Source organism: Nymphalis io, chromosome Z (genome assembly GCF_905147045.1).
Source record: "Nymphalis io chromosome Z, ilAglIoxx1.1, whole genome shotgun sequence".
Classification (NCBI taxonomy): Eukaryota; Metazoa; Arthropoda; class Insecta; order Lepidoptera; family Nymphalidae; genus Nymphalis; species Nymphalis io.
Window position 1 is genome coordinate 2106801 of NC_065918.1, and position 16287 is coordinate 2123087.

A 16287-nucleotide genomic window follows, 5' to 3' on the forward strand; every position below is an offset into this window, starting at 1 on the left:
CAAAAACAAAGACCTGGGCTACATTTATAATGAAAACATTTACAAGCCCGAAAGAATAAATGCTAAATTACTCAAAATAAAAAAAAGCTTTTCGTTCGGATATTAAATGCAAAATTAAAACCAAAACATATAAATAGAAGCTTTTAAACATATTTCATCGTTGAATATTGTCATTTAGAAATAGCTATTAATTCCTACTTAATAATAATATGATTTCTAACAATACAAAAAACACGAAGCAGACAAGAAAAACAAAAACTACCAAAGCAATAGTCATGCATTTTTAATATAGATACCTGAAATGAAGCCTGTACTCACCTAAATCTACAAAACGGAAACGCGCTTAAACACAATAAGGCCTAGATAATCATTTAATTTAAAATAGAAAATAATATCATTATCCTTAAATTGTATTAACTAACTGGATACAATTAACATTTACTTTATTCAAACTCATACGAGAAATTTTCAATCGTCAATGGATCAGATTAATAAAAATTTAAACTTAGCACTGGAAATGTATTTTATTGCCGGTTTTCTCGGTTCGTACCAAGTAGTTACCTTTTTTCTGACAGGTGCATAGGTAAAGAAGTTCAATTGAATAATTTTATCCTGCATCGTAATCAGCGAATGCTTATCACTATTTTCATGTTTTATATCAATTATTGATCGAGAAATATGTCTTATTATTCATTAAATGGACTTTTTGAATGTGATATTTAATTTTTTTAATTGTCTAAGTTAAAATGATTAGAGGAATTTTATTATAGATGCCATAATTATAGTTAAATATTAATTCAGAAAGCAGTTTCGCCAATATTGATGGCAACAAAATCGTTGGTTATATAATATTGTCCGCGAAAACAACTGAAGCGGCACGAGCACACATGATTAAACACACCATTAATCTTCAACGATTATCGATCCCAATTAAAACTGCTGCAACTAAGCCGAGGTGAAACTAAAAACCGCATCATAAACTCGTTAGGGAGTTTCAAACTACAGGTGAATTTAATGCTCTTATATTCAAATATATCGAATTTTATATATTATATAACGAATCTGTAAACTGCTTTCCATACCTACATTTTCCCTATAAAATATCTGAATAATAAATAAGTTTATTTTTGAACAAAATCACAATTAACGGGATATTCATGCACACTACATGCTTTGACTTGAATCGAACCATTTTTTCCTTGACTATTTGTTCTATTTCGGCGATATCGGCGGGACCACCGTTAGAATCCAGCGCGTCCATTGCCAATGAGTTCTGAAAATGTTACCAATATATAACCCAGGTGTTCAAAAGCACCTTTCGCGCCCTCGTTTGTTAGTTACAAGTTAAGAAAAAGAGCATATATAGTTTTGAGTAGAATAATTTGAAGTACTTTATTTGAACGAATGAAGTGGCAGAGAGGATGAGATAGCGTGGGGTGTATACTGACCCGGGCGGCGGGCGCGGTGGTGGCGGTCGCGGGGATGGGCGCCTGTTGCAATACCGCTTGCGGATCCTGTGACATAATACATCATTCTATCACTCGAAACAATCTCTGTCGAAATAGTTATAACATAATAGAGTTAAGAGATTGACGTAATAAAAATCGAATCTAAGTGATTCGATTTCGACACGGGAAGTATCGTAAAAAAAGACCTGATCAATATATATGACACGTCGTGATTGATAGAAAAAGCAATACTTATTGTACTGCGTATCGATTTTATTCTCTACGACTAAAATATCATAAGTTGATGTTTATTGAAGTCACATAGTTGCCTCAAATTGGAGCACAGATATATTGGTGTATGAACGCATCTGATCTGCGTCGATTGTCTATTCGGGCGGGAAAGCATGTGTATCTAAGATCTGAGTGTATATACTCGTGTGTATCGAGGCGCTGTTATTGGACCTAACAAGACGTTCATGTTTGATGTAATTGAATAGAGCGATTTCCCGTTTGGCGCCAGGAAATCACAGTAATTTATAGCTAAGGGACGCCATTCAATCATATTACGCAAGCTTGTTTAAATCGTAGATTTAGTTTCGTCACAAACGTAAATAAAAATGGAACATTTGTGACACAAATAAAGCGATTCTCGCTTAATTGTTGAGACTTGATATAATTTCAAATATCATTTTGTAGGTCAATAATTTAATAATGATAACGTTAAGTATACCTGTTTCAGAAGTTAAATAAAGTAAATTGGAACTGGTTAATGAAATTATTCGTAATATTATTTAGAAGTAGTAAAAATAGTTTATAAATTGATAGATTGTGCTACTCAACGTTGCTTCGGATATTCGCCGCACTATCAAATGACACGAAATATAATCAAATCCTAAAATGCCTGATTGTTAGCTAATCTTTAAATAGTTTAGTGATCTTCACACTTACATATCAACATACATACCTATTTATTATTATTTAAATTTATTATTTAAATTATATCAAGTCTCAACATACATATAACATATTACATTTTATGCTGTAAATATTTTCACATTCAAATTATTAATACAAGTAAATACAGTAATTATAAATGTGACTTTAATAAAGAATTACTTCCTATTCGTCATTTTACAAGCAGCACACAATACATGGCCATTTCATAAGATACAATCTTACGTTCTAATCACCATAAATTAGAATGCACCACCACTAACGTGTTCCTCGCTTTCATATGGTAATTTAACTGTACTAATTTTAGTTAATATTTTTACCTTTTTTCCTACATCAGGGTCAATCATTTCAGCAAATGGTAATGGTAGAGCGTTTAGTATGATTACTTTACATAACCATAAAATAATAATATAATATTATATATTTAATATATTTTAAAATGTTCGTATGTGATAGCGAGAATAATGCCGAGATGATTCTATGAATTAGAAATATTTGTAATACAATTACAAAAATGTTGTCGGTACATTGTCCATTGTCTTGAAACTCATAGAAGTGTACGAGTGTATGACACTGCAGATTACTATGGGATATAAATGCATATAAATAAGAAAATGAATCTTTGAACGAACGTACGAATCTTTGAAATTTGAACGAAAGTTTTCGTGCACCTGTAAGCTCTTGTTAATAAATGCTATATGCCATATACTAATGGCAGACGTCAAAACCCATTTACAGTTTAAAAGCTTACATTACGTGTCATTAAAAAGTGTGGCGACTAAAGGTCTACTAAACATAATAATTCTATTTACTAGGCCAACACGGAGTGGCCTAGTTAATAGAATACTAACTGTCACAAGGAACCTAGTTTATAAGAGGAGGGAACACGTGTGCTGGTAAGGAATTCCATTTTCTAGAGGTCCGACAACGAAATGATTTGCATAATACGTATCGTCGTGCGCGAAGGAATTGATGTCAAAGTTAGGCGGTGACATCGAGAGACGGCAAGTTTGTGACTTTTACGTCGCCAATAATGCGAACTGCACGTTGCTGCAACCGATCCAAGGTGTCCAGTTTGTACTAAGCGGAGCCATCACAAAGGTGCGAGCAGTATTCAACGCAGGACCGTGCCTGCGTTTTGTACAACGGGCACAGTTGTTGTGACGTGAAAAGAGGCCGCATGTTGTCCAGAACTCCAATTTACCGTGAGGCTGTTTTTATAACTGCCTCTATTTAATCCCTTGGATTGAGGTCGCACCGACCGTCAATTCCCAGCATGGCGATTTTGCTTTCATACATTAAAGTTGTATAGGAATGTGGATAACTACCTTTATCTACTTACAACAGCCGAAAGCCATGTCCTTTATAAAATAATATAAATTCATTACATTCCTAGAACACCGAGGTCCGAGTACGGTGACGTATTATGCTGGAAGGTATTATACCGCAAATTAAAAAATACATATTTTACGAATGTTTAGTGACGATGAAACTCGAAAACAAAAAATGTGGTTCGAAAAGGTAAGCAAGACGTTCTCATGATTGTGTGAAAATTTAGGCATTGAACAAAGATTTTATTGTTCAAGTGACCAATGAACGTTTGCCCTGTTCAATGAACTGAAATCTCATTGACTTACAGATTTATCTTCAAATATTTTAATGACATGTTTTAGTGAAAACGCTTTTGCTGCCTCCAATAAGTAAATAATTATACGTGTGGAGCATTGTCATGACAAAAATGAGATTACACACTGCTTAAATTATTTTGCCTAATATTACTGGAATCCTATCTTTTAGCCAATAAAAACCTTAGAAAATAACATTGAGTCTGTTAAAAAAATGTTTCTATTTTCAACACAAGTGAGTGGTAACACTAACCTGTATCGGTTTCATGGGCGGCGGCAGCTCAAGGTCGGGTGCGTCGTCCTCCGCATCGTCGAGCGCGGCCGCGCTGCCTTCGGCATCTTCTACGCGCGCATTTTCAGCGTATGGTAGCTACACACACGGAATTTCATTATAATATAAAAGTCAACCAACACTAATAATATACTCTTACTATCGTCTACGTCTCAATAATACAGACTCACAACTAAATAAATATTTAACAGTGTTGTTATTATTACCATCCGCAATTTACACACAAAAAAAATTATAGAAATATTAATCAATGTTCGGTCTATTTAATATGTATTGTACACTTGATAAAGCCCTCATATTCTAATGTGATCATTTTTCTTTTCAGGAACACAACGAGAGTGTTTTGTTTATAAAATAATCGAGTTAGGCATAACAAAAGTATACAATGAGAAATGACAGCGTAATACAAAAATCAAAAATATCAAGAACTTCAATCGGCAATGTACATCACGCTGACATATTCTTTACACGTTGGCGAATGTGGTGTATCTTCGTTATTGTTCGTCTGTTCTCGTAACTCGGAGCATAATTAAAAGTTCATGTTTTTTATTGTCCATAAACGATCATATTTATTTTTAGATAGATAACAAAAATACAGAGTCACTGATCAAAGCGGCTAATAATTTAACGAACGCCCAATTATACTACCAATCTTAGAACTAAGCTATTATATCCATAATTACTGCAATTTAATAAAAAAATAATATTGTCGGATTAGCTTGTATGTCCACAATTGCTTGATTATAAAATACCTTGAGTTTCTTTTCGGATGGAACTTTCTTCAAGGAAGGCTTTTCAGCGGAGGCTGGAGATTTAGCGCCACCTGGTGTCTTCTCGCCCTTTGCCTGCGACTTGCTAGGTCGCGGAATCCACCTTCTAATGAAAAAAGATATTGCTTAGCAAATCCACATAGAATTCTAACCGTCTCAACAATATTATCGACTTTTACTTGGAAACGCCAACCTTTCACCTACATAAAGCTTCATTACCATCAGGTAACATAGACTATTTTTTATTTTAAAAAATTAGATATCACTAAGAAAATGGCAATAATGTAACTCAAGGTATCAAAAAAAAATCCCAAAGGGTCATTATTTGACGTGTGCTACAAAAACTATTGATGATATCTAAAATAATGTATTACAAGTTCATAGTACTCGTCATTACCTACAAAAAGTCCGCAAGACTATATATTTAATTATTATATGACTGCAATTATTGTGACTTTAAGTCACAATAATTGCTTTTTGTTCAAATTATCCAATAGAAACACGGGTAGAATCGAAAGATGATACATTTGTATCATGATATTTATCCTTATGCAATTTAATAGCTTTATAATAAAGGTCGATTATTTACATGTAAATGTAAATCTTTAACGACGATGCGATTTGTCCGAATGTGCGATGACCTCACACACAGCTGTAGACATAACTCTAAAAAGTTTAAGAATTTCAGAAAAAAATATGGCAGTGTTTGTCGGTCACTTTTGTCGTAAATAAAAAAATACCTATCTAATATTCAATAGCTTTCAGATTGACAGATTGCGATGCTCGAGCGCTTTTTCACGAACGCTTAAACTATAACAGATAGAAGGAGACTTCGTTCGGACATATGTATGTCTCGTTTTGTTATTATATAAAACTAGGCTGCGCCTGCGATTTCACCTACATCACTTTCGCATTTATAATATAATTACAAAAAGCAATCATTCAATAACTTTTCTGAAATAAAAATGAGATATTCAAAATTTTTCGAAATATCCATATGATATGATAGGAGATTTAATAGTGACCGTGAGAAGCCGTGGCGGGCGGCTAGCTGGATATTTACTCGAAATACATGAACGTAATTTTATACATTAACCGCATCACTCGGATTGATTATCTATGCTTTATCTCATTACAAAGCCACTTTGTGGAGAAATAATATTCATATTACATTAATCATTTACAATTTTCGACTAGAGCTATACTTTTACTAGATTACAAAAAATATTTACGGAATTGATAATTTTGTCCATTTTGTCTATTTTTAAGATATATATGTTCCCGACTTCAGACATACTATAAGTATAAGACACACACCACATAATATGAGTGAACTTTATAGTCGGAAACTAGAATTTGGGGCAGGGTTTGTTGTTTAAGCAATCGCTTTATTTTAATCAACATATTATCAAAATTTCATGGTTATTGAGTAGTTAAGAAGTGCAAGTGTAACAAACGATCTCACTTTTGCATTTATAATATTAGTTCGTATTATTTTACATTATTCGTTTCTTATTATATTATTACCTTTTAACCGATATATAAAGGCGGCCTCTAGCTCGTGTCGTTCACTGGGTGGGCGCTACGGGCCTTGAGATCAACGTTATCAGCTCATACGTAGTGTTACAAGTCATTTCAATTATTATGAAATTTAAACTAGGCCGTCTAGAGTATTTTCACGCTTTCATTTTGTACGAAGGGAAAAATTTATCTTGTAATTAGATAATTTTGTTAAAAACGCAAATGTTGATTTAAAATGAACTTAACTTACTTTCAACAAGTAATTACCCACTAGTAGCTCACGTATGCAATAAATTATCGAACATATCATCGCATTCGCAGGTCGTAATGAAAATGGAGGACGGCTCCACTATTCAGTATTTGAATAATATTTTACGGCATTTTTTAAACATTGGAATTTATCGATAAATATTTGAAAAATCATATTGAAAAAAATTGTTTTATCATAAAATCGTTTCAAATATTTGCACATTATCTATTATTACCAATACACATAAACAGCCTCACTTTATAGACATTTTTTGAGATTCAAAAAAAGACGACAAAGTATTGTGTAAAAATATAAATGGTATAGTACAGAGTATTGTATAGTTTTTATAAGGGTTTAAATAAATATAGAGAATGTAATATTTATGCATATAGCCGATGTCAATTGATAAGTGAACAAAAGATAAAGAAAATCGATAAGATAAAGAGACAATTCTCATGCGTAATTCAATATCAATTGTTAATATTATATTTTTATTTTATTTTTATTATTATTATTATTTTATTAATTAAAAATACCGTAATATTCCTTGCTACCCCAATGAGTGAAGACGACCGTCTTTATATAAACATATATACATACGTATGATATTTTTATTTATTAAACGAAGATATAGTTGTAACTTGTATCAAAAATTATGATCCTACTGGTCACGGCGGCTATTTTCAAAGGAGACTACAATCTCTAATTCTTCACTCTCATAATCCAACACAAGAGTACAGGCGAAGAACCAACGGCATTAAGTGGTGTCCACGGCGTGCGGATCGTACACATTGCCAATTACTTATAAACTTCAGAATTCTAAGTGACAGAATTTTATGACAGAAAAACCAAATAACTTTTTATCGGCCTAATAATGGAATTTAACCCAGGACCTCAGTGAAAACAAAAATATCAGACTGAATACTAGTAACATTGCAAGTATTTTTACTACACCTTACGTACGTACGTTGTACTAATACGTAGATTACCTATACTGGTAATTTTATAATAAATACTCATATGTTAAGTTTGTGTAACGATAGGGTTATACATGCATGTATTTGCAAATGCCAAACTCTCATATAAAATGTTAATACTGTTTTAAAAATGGAACACATCTCAAAACGCTTTCTCGAAGAGTGGAAATCGCCAATGCCAATGCTTAACGGTTATAAAGCGCCTGGTAAACATGTCAACCTATATCTCACTTTACATTATGTTTATTTTTTTTATTTATACTCAATTATATGAATTAACATAACTTAAACAAAACAAGGCTTCATTTAGGCACTTGACAACAAATACATTAAAAAATATATATTATAAAGAAATATTTGTTTTTCTGCCTACAGACGTCATATATTACACAAGTGCTTAAGTCAAGATAAGGTGTAAATTATCTTTATTTTTTTCCATTAGTGCCATAATTTTCTTCAGAAATACGTTATTTGGTAATCCTAATTAAGTCGCCAGAAAAAAAAAAACAAAAACAATGGGGAATGACTTTCGAAAAAGATTACTAGATTTGTGACTTATCGCTCAAGACAAAAATAATTATGTGTTGAACGAATACAACGAAATACTTGTAATTTTTTAAACTAAAGTGATAGCAATGAACTTACTTGGAGAAAACAATTTGACTCCACATCCTTATATTGATATAACATAGCACACATCACAGACAATCACGTTCGCAAGTCTACTGCGTTAAGTTCACTAAAAACCGACATACAAATAGTATCACTACATTGGTGCAAACATTGTTATCACGTATTCGTAGCGTAAAAAGTAGACGAACAAGTCGGGGACGAAGAGGGACGAGTAATATCGGCAAGATTACGGCGATAATTTTGTAATCTATTGGTCGGTAGGTGACAGGAAGCGCGTCGCAAAACATTTACATCGACGAGAGCGCGACACACGGGGAGCGAGCGGCGAGCACGTCCAGGCGGGCTAGAACCGAGCGCGCACGCCTCTGCTGTACGCCGCCGCGTCGCCCGCGTCGCCCGCGTCGCGCGCACTGGGCCCATCGCCAAATTCATAATGCAACCAAACGTTCAATCCCATGACGCATCCACTGAAGAGCGGATACCGTGTTCTTATTACAATAAATCACGTCTTTAATACTTATCACTACACTTTATTAAATTATATGACTTAGCAAATACAATAATAGTAATAATAATAGTAAAATCGATAAGATTAAACAATAATCGAACTTACCACACAACGTTGATACAAAACATGAAATACCTACTACTACAAGTTTATTGTGTTACAAATACTACATGATTATCTAAAATAAATATTCACCTTTGCCAAGTTAGCTAAATAATATACAATTCCACCATAATATAAATTACATAGAATATATACATACTGATGTTTGGAAATATAAAAAAAACGATATTCAGCTTTCCATGGACCATAAGGCTTCCAATTAATTAAAGCGAAACCGCCCGCAATCTGTTTAATCCAGGCACGCTAGTCTATTAATACCAAATTAATATTTGAAAGGATTCACAGTTACCGACAGGAGCTGAAAGTAGATCAGATTACAAATGTACAATATTTGTAATATAGTAGTTATTTATTAATTAAAACAATATCTATATTCTCCACAACCCTACTCCACATACCATATATATTTTTAGAGCTACTTTAAGAAAAATTTAACTAGCCTTTTTGATTTAATTTTTTCAGCAATGTAGGTTGGCTAGAACAATAATCTGAATGTTATATAAAAGTTTTAAGAGAACGTAAAAAAACATGTTTCTAAATTCAGTGAATCTTGACTGTAACCTGGTGAGTATCGACGTATACAGTCATCTGGGTTCCCTGGGCCTGGTCATCCAGGCCTTATCACTACATATTATAAAAAAGTCTGTCGCCATACGCGGTAGCTACGTCTGTCTGTCTTTCGGATCGCGATAAACCATTGGTCGGAGTCATTCATGAGGAAGGTTTAGGTTGATAATTTATTTATGTTTTGTGTAAATTCTTTGAAATAAAACGCTGATGTCGGAAAAAAATCATGCCGACTGGGACCTTCACTGGCCACGTGAACCAATAAAGTTATATGTATAATATTAAGTTATATGTAGGCCCTTATTAAACGCGAGCGAAGCCGCAGGTAGCTAGTAAATATATAATATCTAGGTAAACAAATATGAAGGAATATATTAGTCGGACTCGTTCTGAGATTCACGTTCACGTTCACACGCTTTGAAAGGTCTGATCTTTGTGAGATATTGTTGTGCATCCGATACACGGTGATAACGACAGGATGAAACAATAAATAGACAGAGGTTTCTTGAGTGCTCCCTTCCTATTCTTATAGACTGAGAACAAGAACGACATTTGTTTAACTCTATTACTTTAACGGTATTTTAAACTTACGCCACCGTTTCTAATCATTCAATAATAATGAAATGAAATTTGCAATAATTTCATACACAATATTAAATAATTTTTTTTATCAGAAATTTTTACAATATATACCAATATTTTCAGCCATTTAGACCTGGCTTATTTTCGGCCATATAACGCTGTGTTAATCATTTATAAAGGAGAGACTTAAGCCTGATATTTTTAGCCAAAAGACTCGGGATAAGGCCCTCCAGAGCATGCCTATGGGCCAGTTGTCGGGAGTGAGGACATAACGGATGCTGTATCACGCTGTCATACGACGAGCCGTGTAGTGGTTGTTATGAGCGATGGATAAACCGTCTAACCTTCATCAATTTGTTACAATTTTCGTTAAAAGAAAAAAAAGTTTTTTTTTTTTATATAAACCATGTTATACCATTAATTATTTATATCGGCTTTGGTTCATCCTATAAAAGTCGCTGAATTACTATTAAAGTCGAAGTGACTTGTTTGCTTTTGTATGGCAGTTGTTAGTAAAACGAATGATATAAAGAAAGAAAATCTTTACACTTTCAAGATTTAAATAATAGAACACTGTAAGAGAAAATAAATCAAAGAAATATCTCCTGTTATTTCTTATATCAGATAGCTTGTTACGACAAACAACTGCATTTGCATTGCATAAGCTGTAAAATGTCGAACAATTTGTGTCCTGGGTATTAGTACCATCTCGGGACGCTGACTCGAAAGAGTAAAATAAACCAAGATAAAATGTGACTAATGGGAAACGAGACCGAAGGACGAAGCTGATAACATTATTGTTTTGACCGGAAATACTTACTTTAGATGAATAATATTTTCTACGTAGTAGGTATTCTTTCAAGTAACATTATTATCGTTTACGTAAAATTATCATCCAATACGTAATATTTAATATTGATTTTTAGGAAGGTAGAAGCATATTTTAAATATTATACACTATTTTGACAATAACTTTAGAAAATATAGATTTTATTTTAAATATATGTTGTGAACTTTTATTATCTAGCAGCGTTGTAGGAGTGATAAGGTAAAACATGCACTTACGGAATGATTCCCTTCCTGTGTTTGCCGGGACTTGCGGCATTAGCACTTACACCGGGCTCCGAGGACGAAGCTTCTGCGAACAAAACATAACAACATTAGTAGAATAATTGAAATTAAGAAAATTCTTAATATAAATAGTCCTTAAAATATCTATAAGATTAGTAATACAAACCACAATTATAACAACCTCAACCTGGACTTCGGAGATCTAAAGTTCGTCTTAGCATTCAGCATGTATTACAGGCATTGAAATCTGACAATAAAATAAATTTCTTTTCTATTTTCAATTCGTTGCACTTATATGGTAATTTATTTTCAAAAAAGCTCTTCGGCAGTATTTTAATAACATGTTTATAAAATTTATAAATAAAGCCTAAATAAATGTCTTTCTGGCTTGTGCGTGGATTAGATATAACAGTCCGCGTTCATTTTATGTGAATAATAGAAGGCAATTTGTATTTTTTTTTAATGAAGAATCTTCTCTATGACTGTGAAATTCGCATTATTAACTCTAACGTATACTATAGAACTTTTTGATATTACTTCGTAGAAAGACTGCAAATGTCAATTGAATAAAATTAAAAAAAAAACGAAAGTCTGACAAACGGAAAAAAAGGAAAAGTTGAATACGAAGGTTTCGTCATCAAAGTTACTGGTTTAAGTGACATAATGATTTATTGACATTTTAATGATTTATTTACCCACTTTTCAAGTTTATTAACCCATTTTATGGATTCGCCGCAGTGCGGTGAAATCTTTAGGCACTAAAAGATATTCTTAAACAGTATTCTATACTTATCTTCTAAATATTAAAAATAAATAATATATTAATATAAAATATTCTGACCGATTGTTTATTATAATTATCAACCCAAAGCGTAATCTATAAATAAAGCTGTTTGAAATTTAAGTGTTATCTTTTCGTAATGTCGCAGAGGGGAGACGCAGAACTACTGTTTGTAAGTTTCGAGTAATTTTTATATTTGAAAGAGAACGTTGTCCTTCCTCAACTTTGACTTCATCATATGTTATTTGTTTTAATGTATATAAATAAATTCATATACCCACAAATATTATATAATTATATATTTAATTCCTCGGGCAAACAAAGCGCAGATTATTATATTTTATTTAGCGAAACGAAAATACGACATTAAAAAGTTAAAACGCATAACAAGCATTTTTAAATGAAAAATTCAACCTGTTAGCAAGTCATACAACTCCAGACTCATTTAAACTTCTATTATATTGCGGGATTTATTCAACTTTACGTTCATCGTCAAAATTGTTAAAAATGATTAAGATAAGAAGTCACGATTTGATAGATTCCAAAATCTTGACCGATTGTCATAATCATTGTTCAATTAGAGTAGAGTTTATTGTTCAATTAGAGTAGTAGAGTTTAAAATTGTTCATAAGATCAGTACTTTAATTGTGGCGGGTAAATAAAAAACATTTGCATTTTTTTATATAATTATTATACGATGATTTGATTTATATACTCAGAATAGAAGTATTAACTACGACATACGTGCAGTCACCAGTACATTTGAATCGTAATAATACTGACTACTATGCAAAACCTATGGGACTAGAGACCATTTAACTGTATTTTGCTGTCTGCACGCAACACGATTTAAAGCCAAGCCGAGGGTGGTCAGTATTAACACATGACACGGAATTAAATGAATTAAAATTTCAAGCGGAAGTTAGCTGTGTGACAAAACTACATGGAGTGTATATAATTTATATGTATCTGTTAACGTTATGAAAAATATGATTACTATTTAAGTCTCCATTAATCAAAACGAATCCATTAAAAGATTAGACATCTCCTTTCATAATAATATAATTGCAAGTAATGTAAGCATTTTGTCTATAATAATTTTAAATACTTTTCTCAAAAACATTTATTACAGATTAATAAAATTTATTCAAATTAATAAATATAAAATTTTATAAGTTTTTAGTTTCAGTGTACCATTCCAGACATATTTATAAAGTCGGTTTTACCCTCTACTTGCGCAGTTCCAATAATACAGCGCCTGCAGGAAGCAAGTGACGGGTTATCTAGTTTTCTTTTACCATTTTCCATATTCAGAAAGTGTAATTTCCATTAAAAAGAGGACCCAAAAGAATGATCAAAGTCGATTCACAATCGGCAAAAAAAAAACATAGGCTGAAAACAGCCAAATTGAGAACTTTCTCCTCTTTTTGCTATTGGCTGAAATAACGAATTCCTGTTAATTATATAAAAGAATATCATGACTCGCAATCATATATTCGGTGCCAATTAAGAAGAGTTAACATAATTTAAAATTAAAATAACTTATAAGTAACAAATAACTGTAAAATAGTAGCTTAGGCTTAAACAGCTGAATGCGTTTCAACGTATTTCATTGCTAGGGAGTATATGTTGAGCAATATTTGATTCAATTAATTAAAGCTTGGATTTATAGAGCCAACAGTAAAGCTGTTTTTACTAACATCTGACAAATCTATAAATATTCGCATCAATAGAAAAGAAAGATTTTGCCGTTTATCAAAGTCGTTATGATTGAAGTAAAACAAGTTCATTAGCACTGACTATACCATAGAAGAACTCTCAAAATAACCATATTTTTTTATTTAAAAGAAGGTAAGATATAAAGGAAGTATAAAAAATATAATTTAGTGTCTGCCGAGGAATAATTTCTGACAAGTACACGCTGTTGTACAAAAGAACTACAGTTTACGTAGTATTATTCCGTGGTTCCGTAAATTAAACTTGACTGTTCCTAGTTTTTCTTTAGTCTATCAACGGTGTAAGATTTAAAATTATTCATTGTTATTTTTACGTTTGCATAGAATATTTTTAGGTCTTAAATACGCTAATATGACCCATAGCTTAAATAATAAAATGTTATTTTTAACTCAGATTATTCTTATAATCTATCTAGGGTGAACACAGTACTCTAAAATGTCTTTGTTAACTTTAATTATTGTGTAAGTTATACCTTGTGTAGTCTTAGTAGATGTTAAAAACCTTATGTGATATAAATTTATTTATTATTATATAGTTTCTGTTACTCATAACTCAATTACTCTTTATTTGTTTAATAAACGATTTCAATGCGTAATAAATGCGTAAAAATTGCAATGTTGTCAGGCTAAAATTAATTCAAAAAAATAAATAAAGTAACGTAACTTTACATTTTTTTAAACTATCATTTCGATTTTATTGTTTTTATTTTAGAAAAGTAGACTATCAAAAAGGCCACCTGATGATAAGTGGTCACCTGTGGAAATAAAAACTGGCACGGTAATAAATATAAGTCATTCCGTCTACGATGAAAACACCAGCTACTTTCGGACTACATTGGTTCCCTCAAAGCGGATCTCAGTAAAATCAACACCATTCGCGGTAAAAGCCTTCATGGTTGTCTAGCAACATAAGGTTCTACGACTTTTCCGAATACTTTTTTAAATAATTGTATTATATGCAGTAGCTATTCACGTCTGAACAGGCGCATGATTCGTTGATAAGAATAAATCGATAATAACAATATAGCCTGCCTGTCACACGAAAAGAGTGAACATCGCACGGTGTATAGCTTTTGATAAAAGACATATATTGCGTATATAAACATCGGCATTTCAATTATCTTTCAATGTGAGCGTTGATAAGCTCGTAAGCTTATCTCTATGATGCTACGCTCAGGTCCTATTAATTAGGTTGTGCGAGTTTAATGCATACACGAGAGCTTGTATTACATTTAAAGTACTGCGTCTTATGATTTAGCATGGTAGATACGTTAGTTGAAAGAAGGCTAAGCGATGGTCCATGGTACCGTATTTCGGCCGCACTCGCACAGATGCGAAGTTATATTTAAATCGACGTCTATAGTACGCTCATCAGAAGCAATGTTAAGGTTGAATTCCGGAACGCTTGCGTCATGAAAATCGCGCTTGGGATAAAACCCTGACCTTATCTTTTAAGAAGACAATACGTGTGATCTAGCGAAAGTACTTCTCGCATAAAACATTGCAACATTTCAAACATGAACAGCTGCTGAGTAATAATTAGTAAATACATCTCATTTACTAATCATTATATTTAGACTAAGATGTTTAAAATCATTATCACAATGCGCTTTACAGAAAATAATTAACAATCACCAAATAAATATCAAATGTAGGTATATTTGATAATAATATTAATAAATAAGAACAGATATGGCCTAGTGGATAGAAAATGTGTGTTTAAACTCAATATCAATGTTGGCTCAAAGAATCTCACAGGGTGCGGTGAGTTTTTTTGAGCTTAATTTGTGTTTGTAACTCATGTTTTGCTCGGCGATGAAGGAACACACATACAGGTTATGTGTCAGATAAATAGTAATTATATGTGTATCCAACCCGGACTAGAACAGCGTGATGAAATAAGCTCCAAACTGTATAAGAGGAAACTTTATAAATGTCATTGTATAATACTTTATGTTTTTCATAATCTAGTATAATAAAGTACAAAAATACTACTTTTACTAGGTCGTCTGTTTGTTTATTGTGGATTCACGCAAAACTAATAATCGGATCAATTTGTTTACTGAACTAAAAGCATTGGTTCTTTTTTAAATAAAATCAGCGATAGCACATATCCAGGTGTCTACTAGTTTGTAGGTGTGTCGCATCAACATCGTTGAGGTACAAAACAAATTAACGATTACTGTAGCTCAAATAAAATTTGTATTAATTTAGCTCAAATAAATGTCGTAACGTAGTATTTTACTCATTAAAAGCCATTTCATTTTGTTAATGACTAAAAGAATATTTTCGACAAAAGTCCGTTAAAAGGATATGCGATAGAACGCTATACGCCAGTACACCTGTCATTTATTAATTTATTATCATTCTTAGTAAACTGGACGTAGACAAAAGGATTGCTTTGTGTGATTGACTTTTGTTTGTTCACACAAATTGTTCTATATTTTCT

General features: G+C 32.3%; 1 protein-coding gene across 4 annotated transcripts in view; it reads right to left on the reverse strand.

Annotated features, from left to right (window-relative positions):
• Positions 1-16287, reverse strand: part of LOC126780369 (triple functional domain protein) — an 84284-nt gene that overhangs the window by 14391 nt on the left and 53606 nt on the right. For 3 of the 4 annotated variants that reach the window (XR_007670487.1, XM_050504815.1, XM_050504817.1), the window contains exons 31-35: positions 11316-11388; positions 5072-5195; positions 4281-4397; positions 1449-1514; positions 1190-1273 (exon numbers count right to left, since the gene is read on the reverse strand). Coding sequence is in view for 3 of the 4 variants with exons in the window: in XM_050504815.1 (XP_050360772.1) it covers positions 1190-1273; positions 1449-1514; positions 4281-4397; positions 5072-5195; positions 11316-11388 (464 nt within the window). In the remaining variant the exon portion in view is untranslated. The remainder of the gene's footprint in view (positions 1-1189; positions 1274-1448; positions 1515-4280; positions 4398-5071; positions 5196-11315; positions 11389-16287) is intronic. The other variant, XM_050504816.1, reaches the window with a different exon arrangement.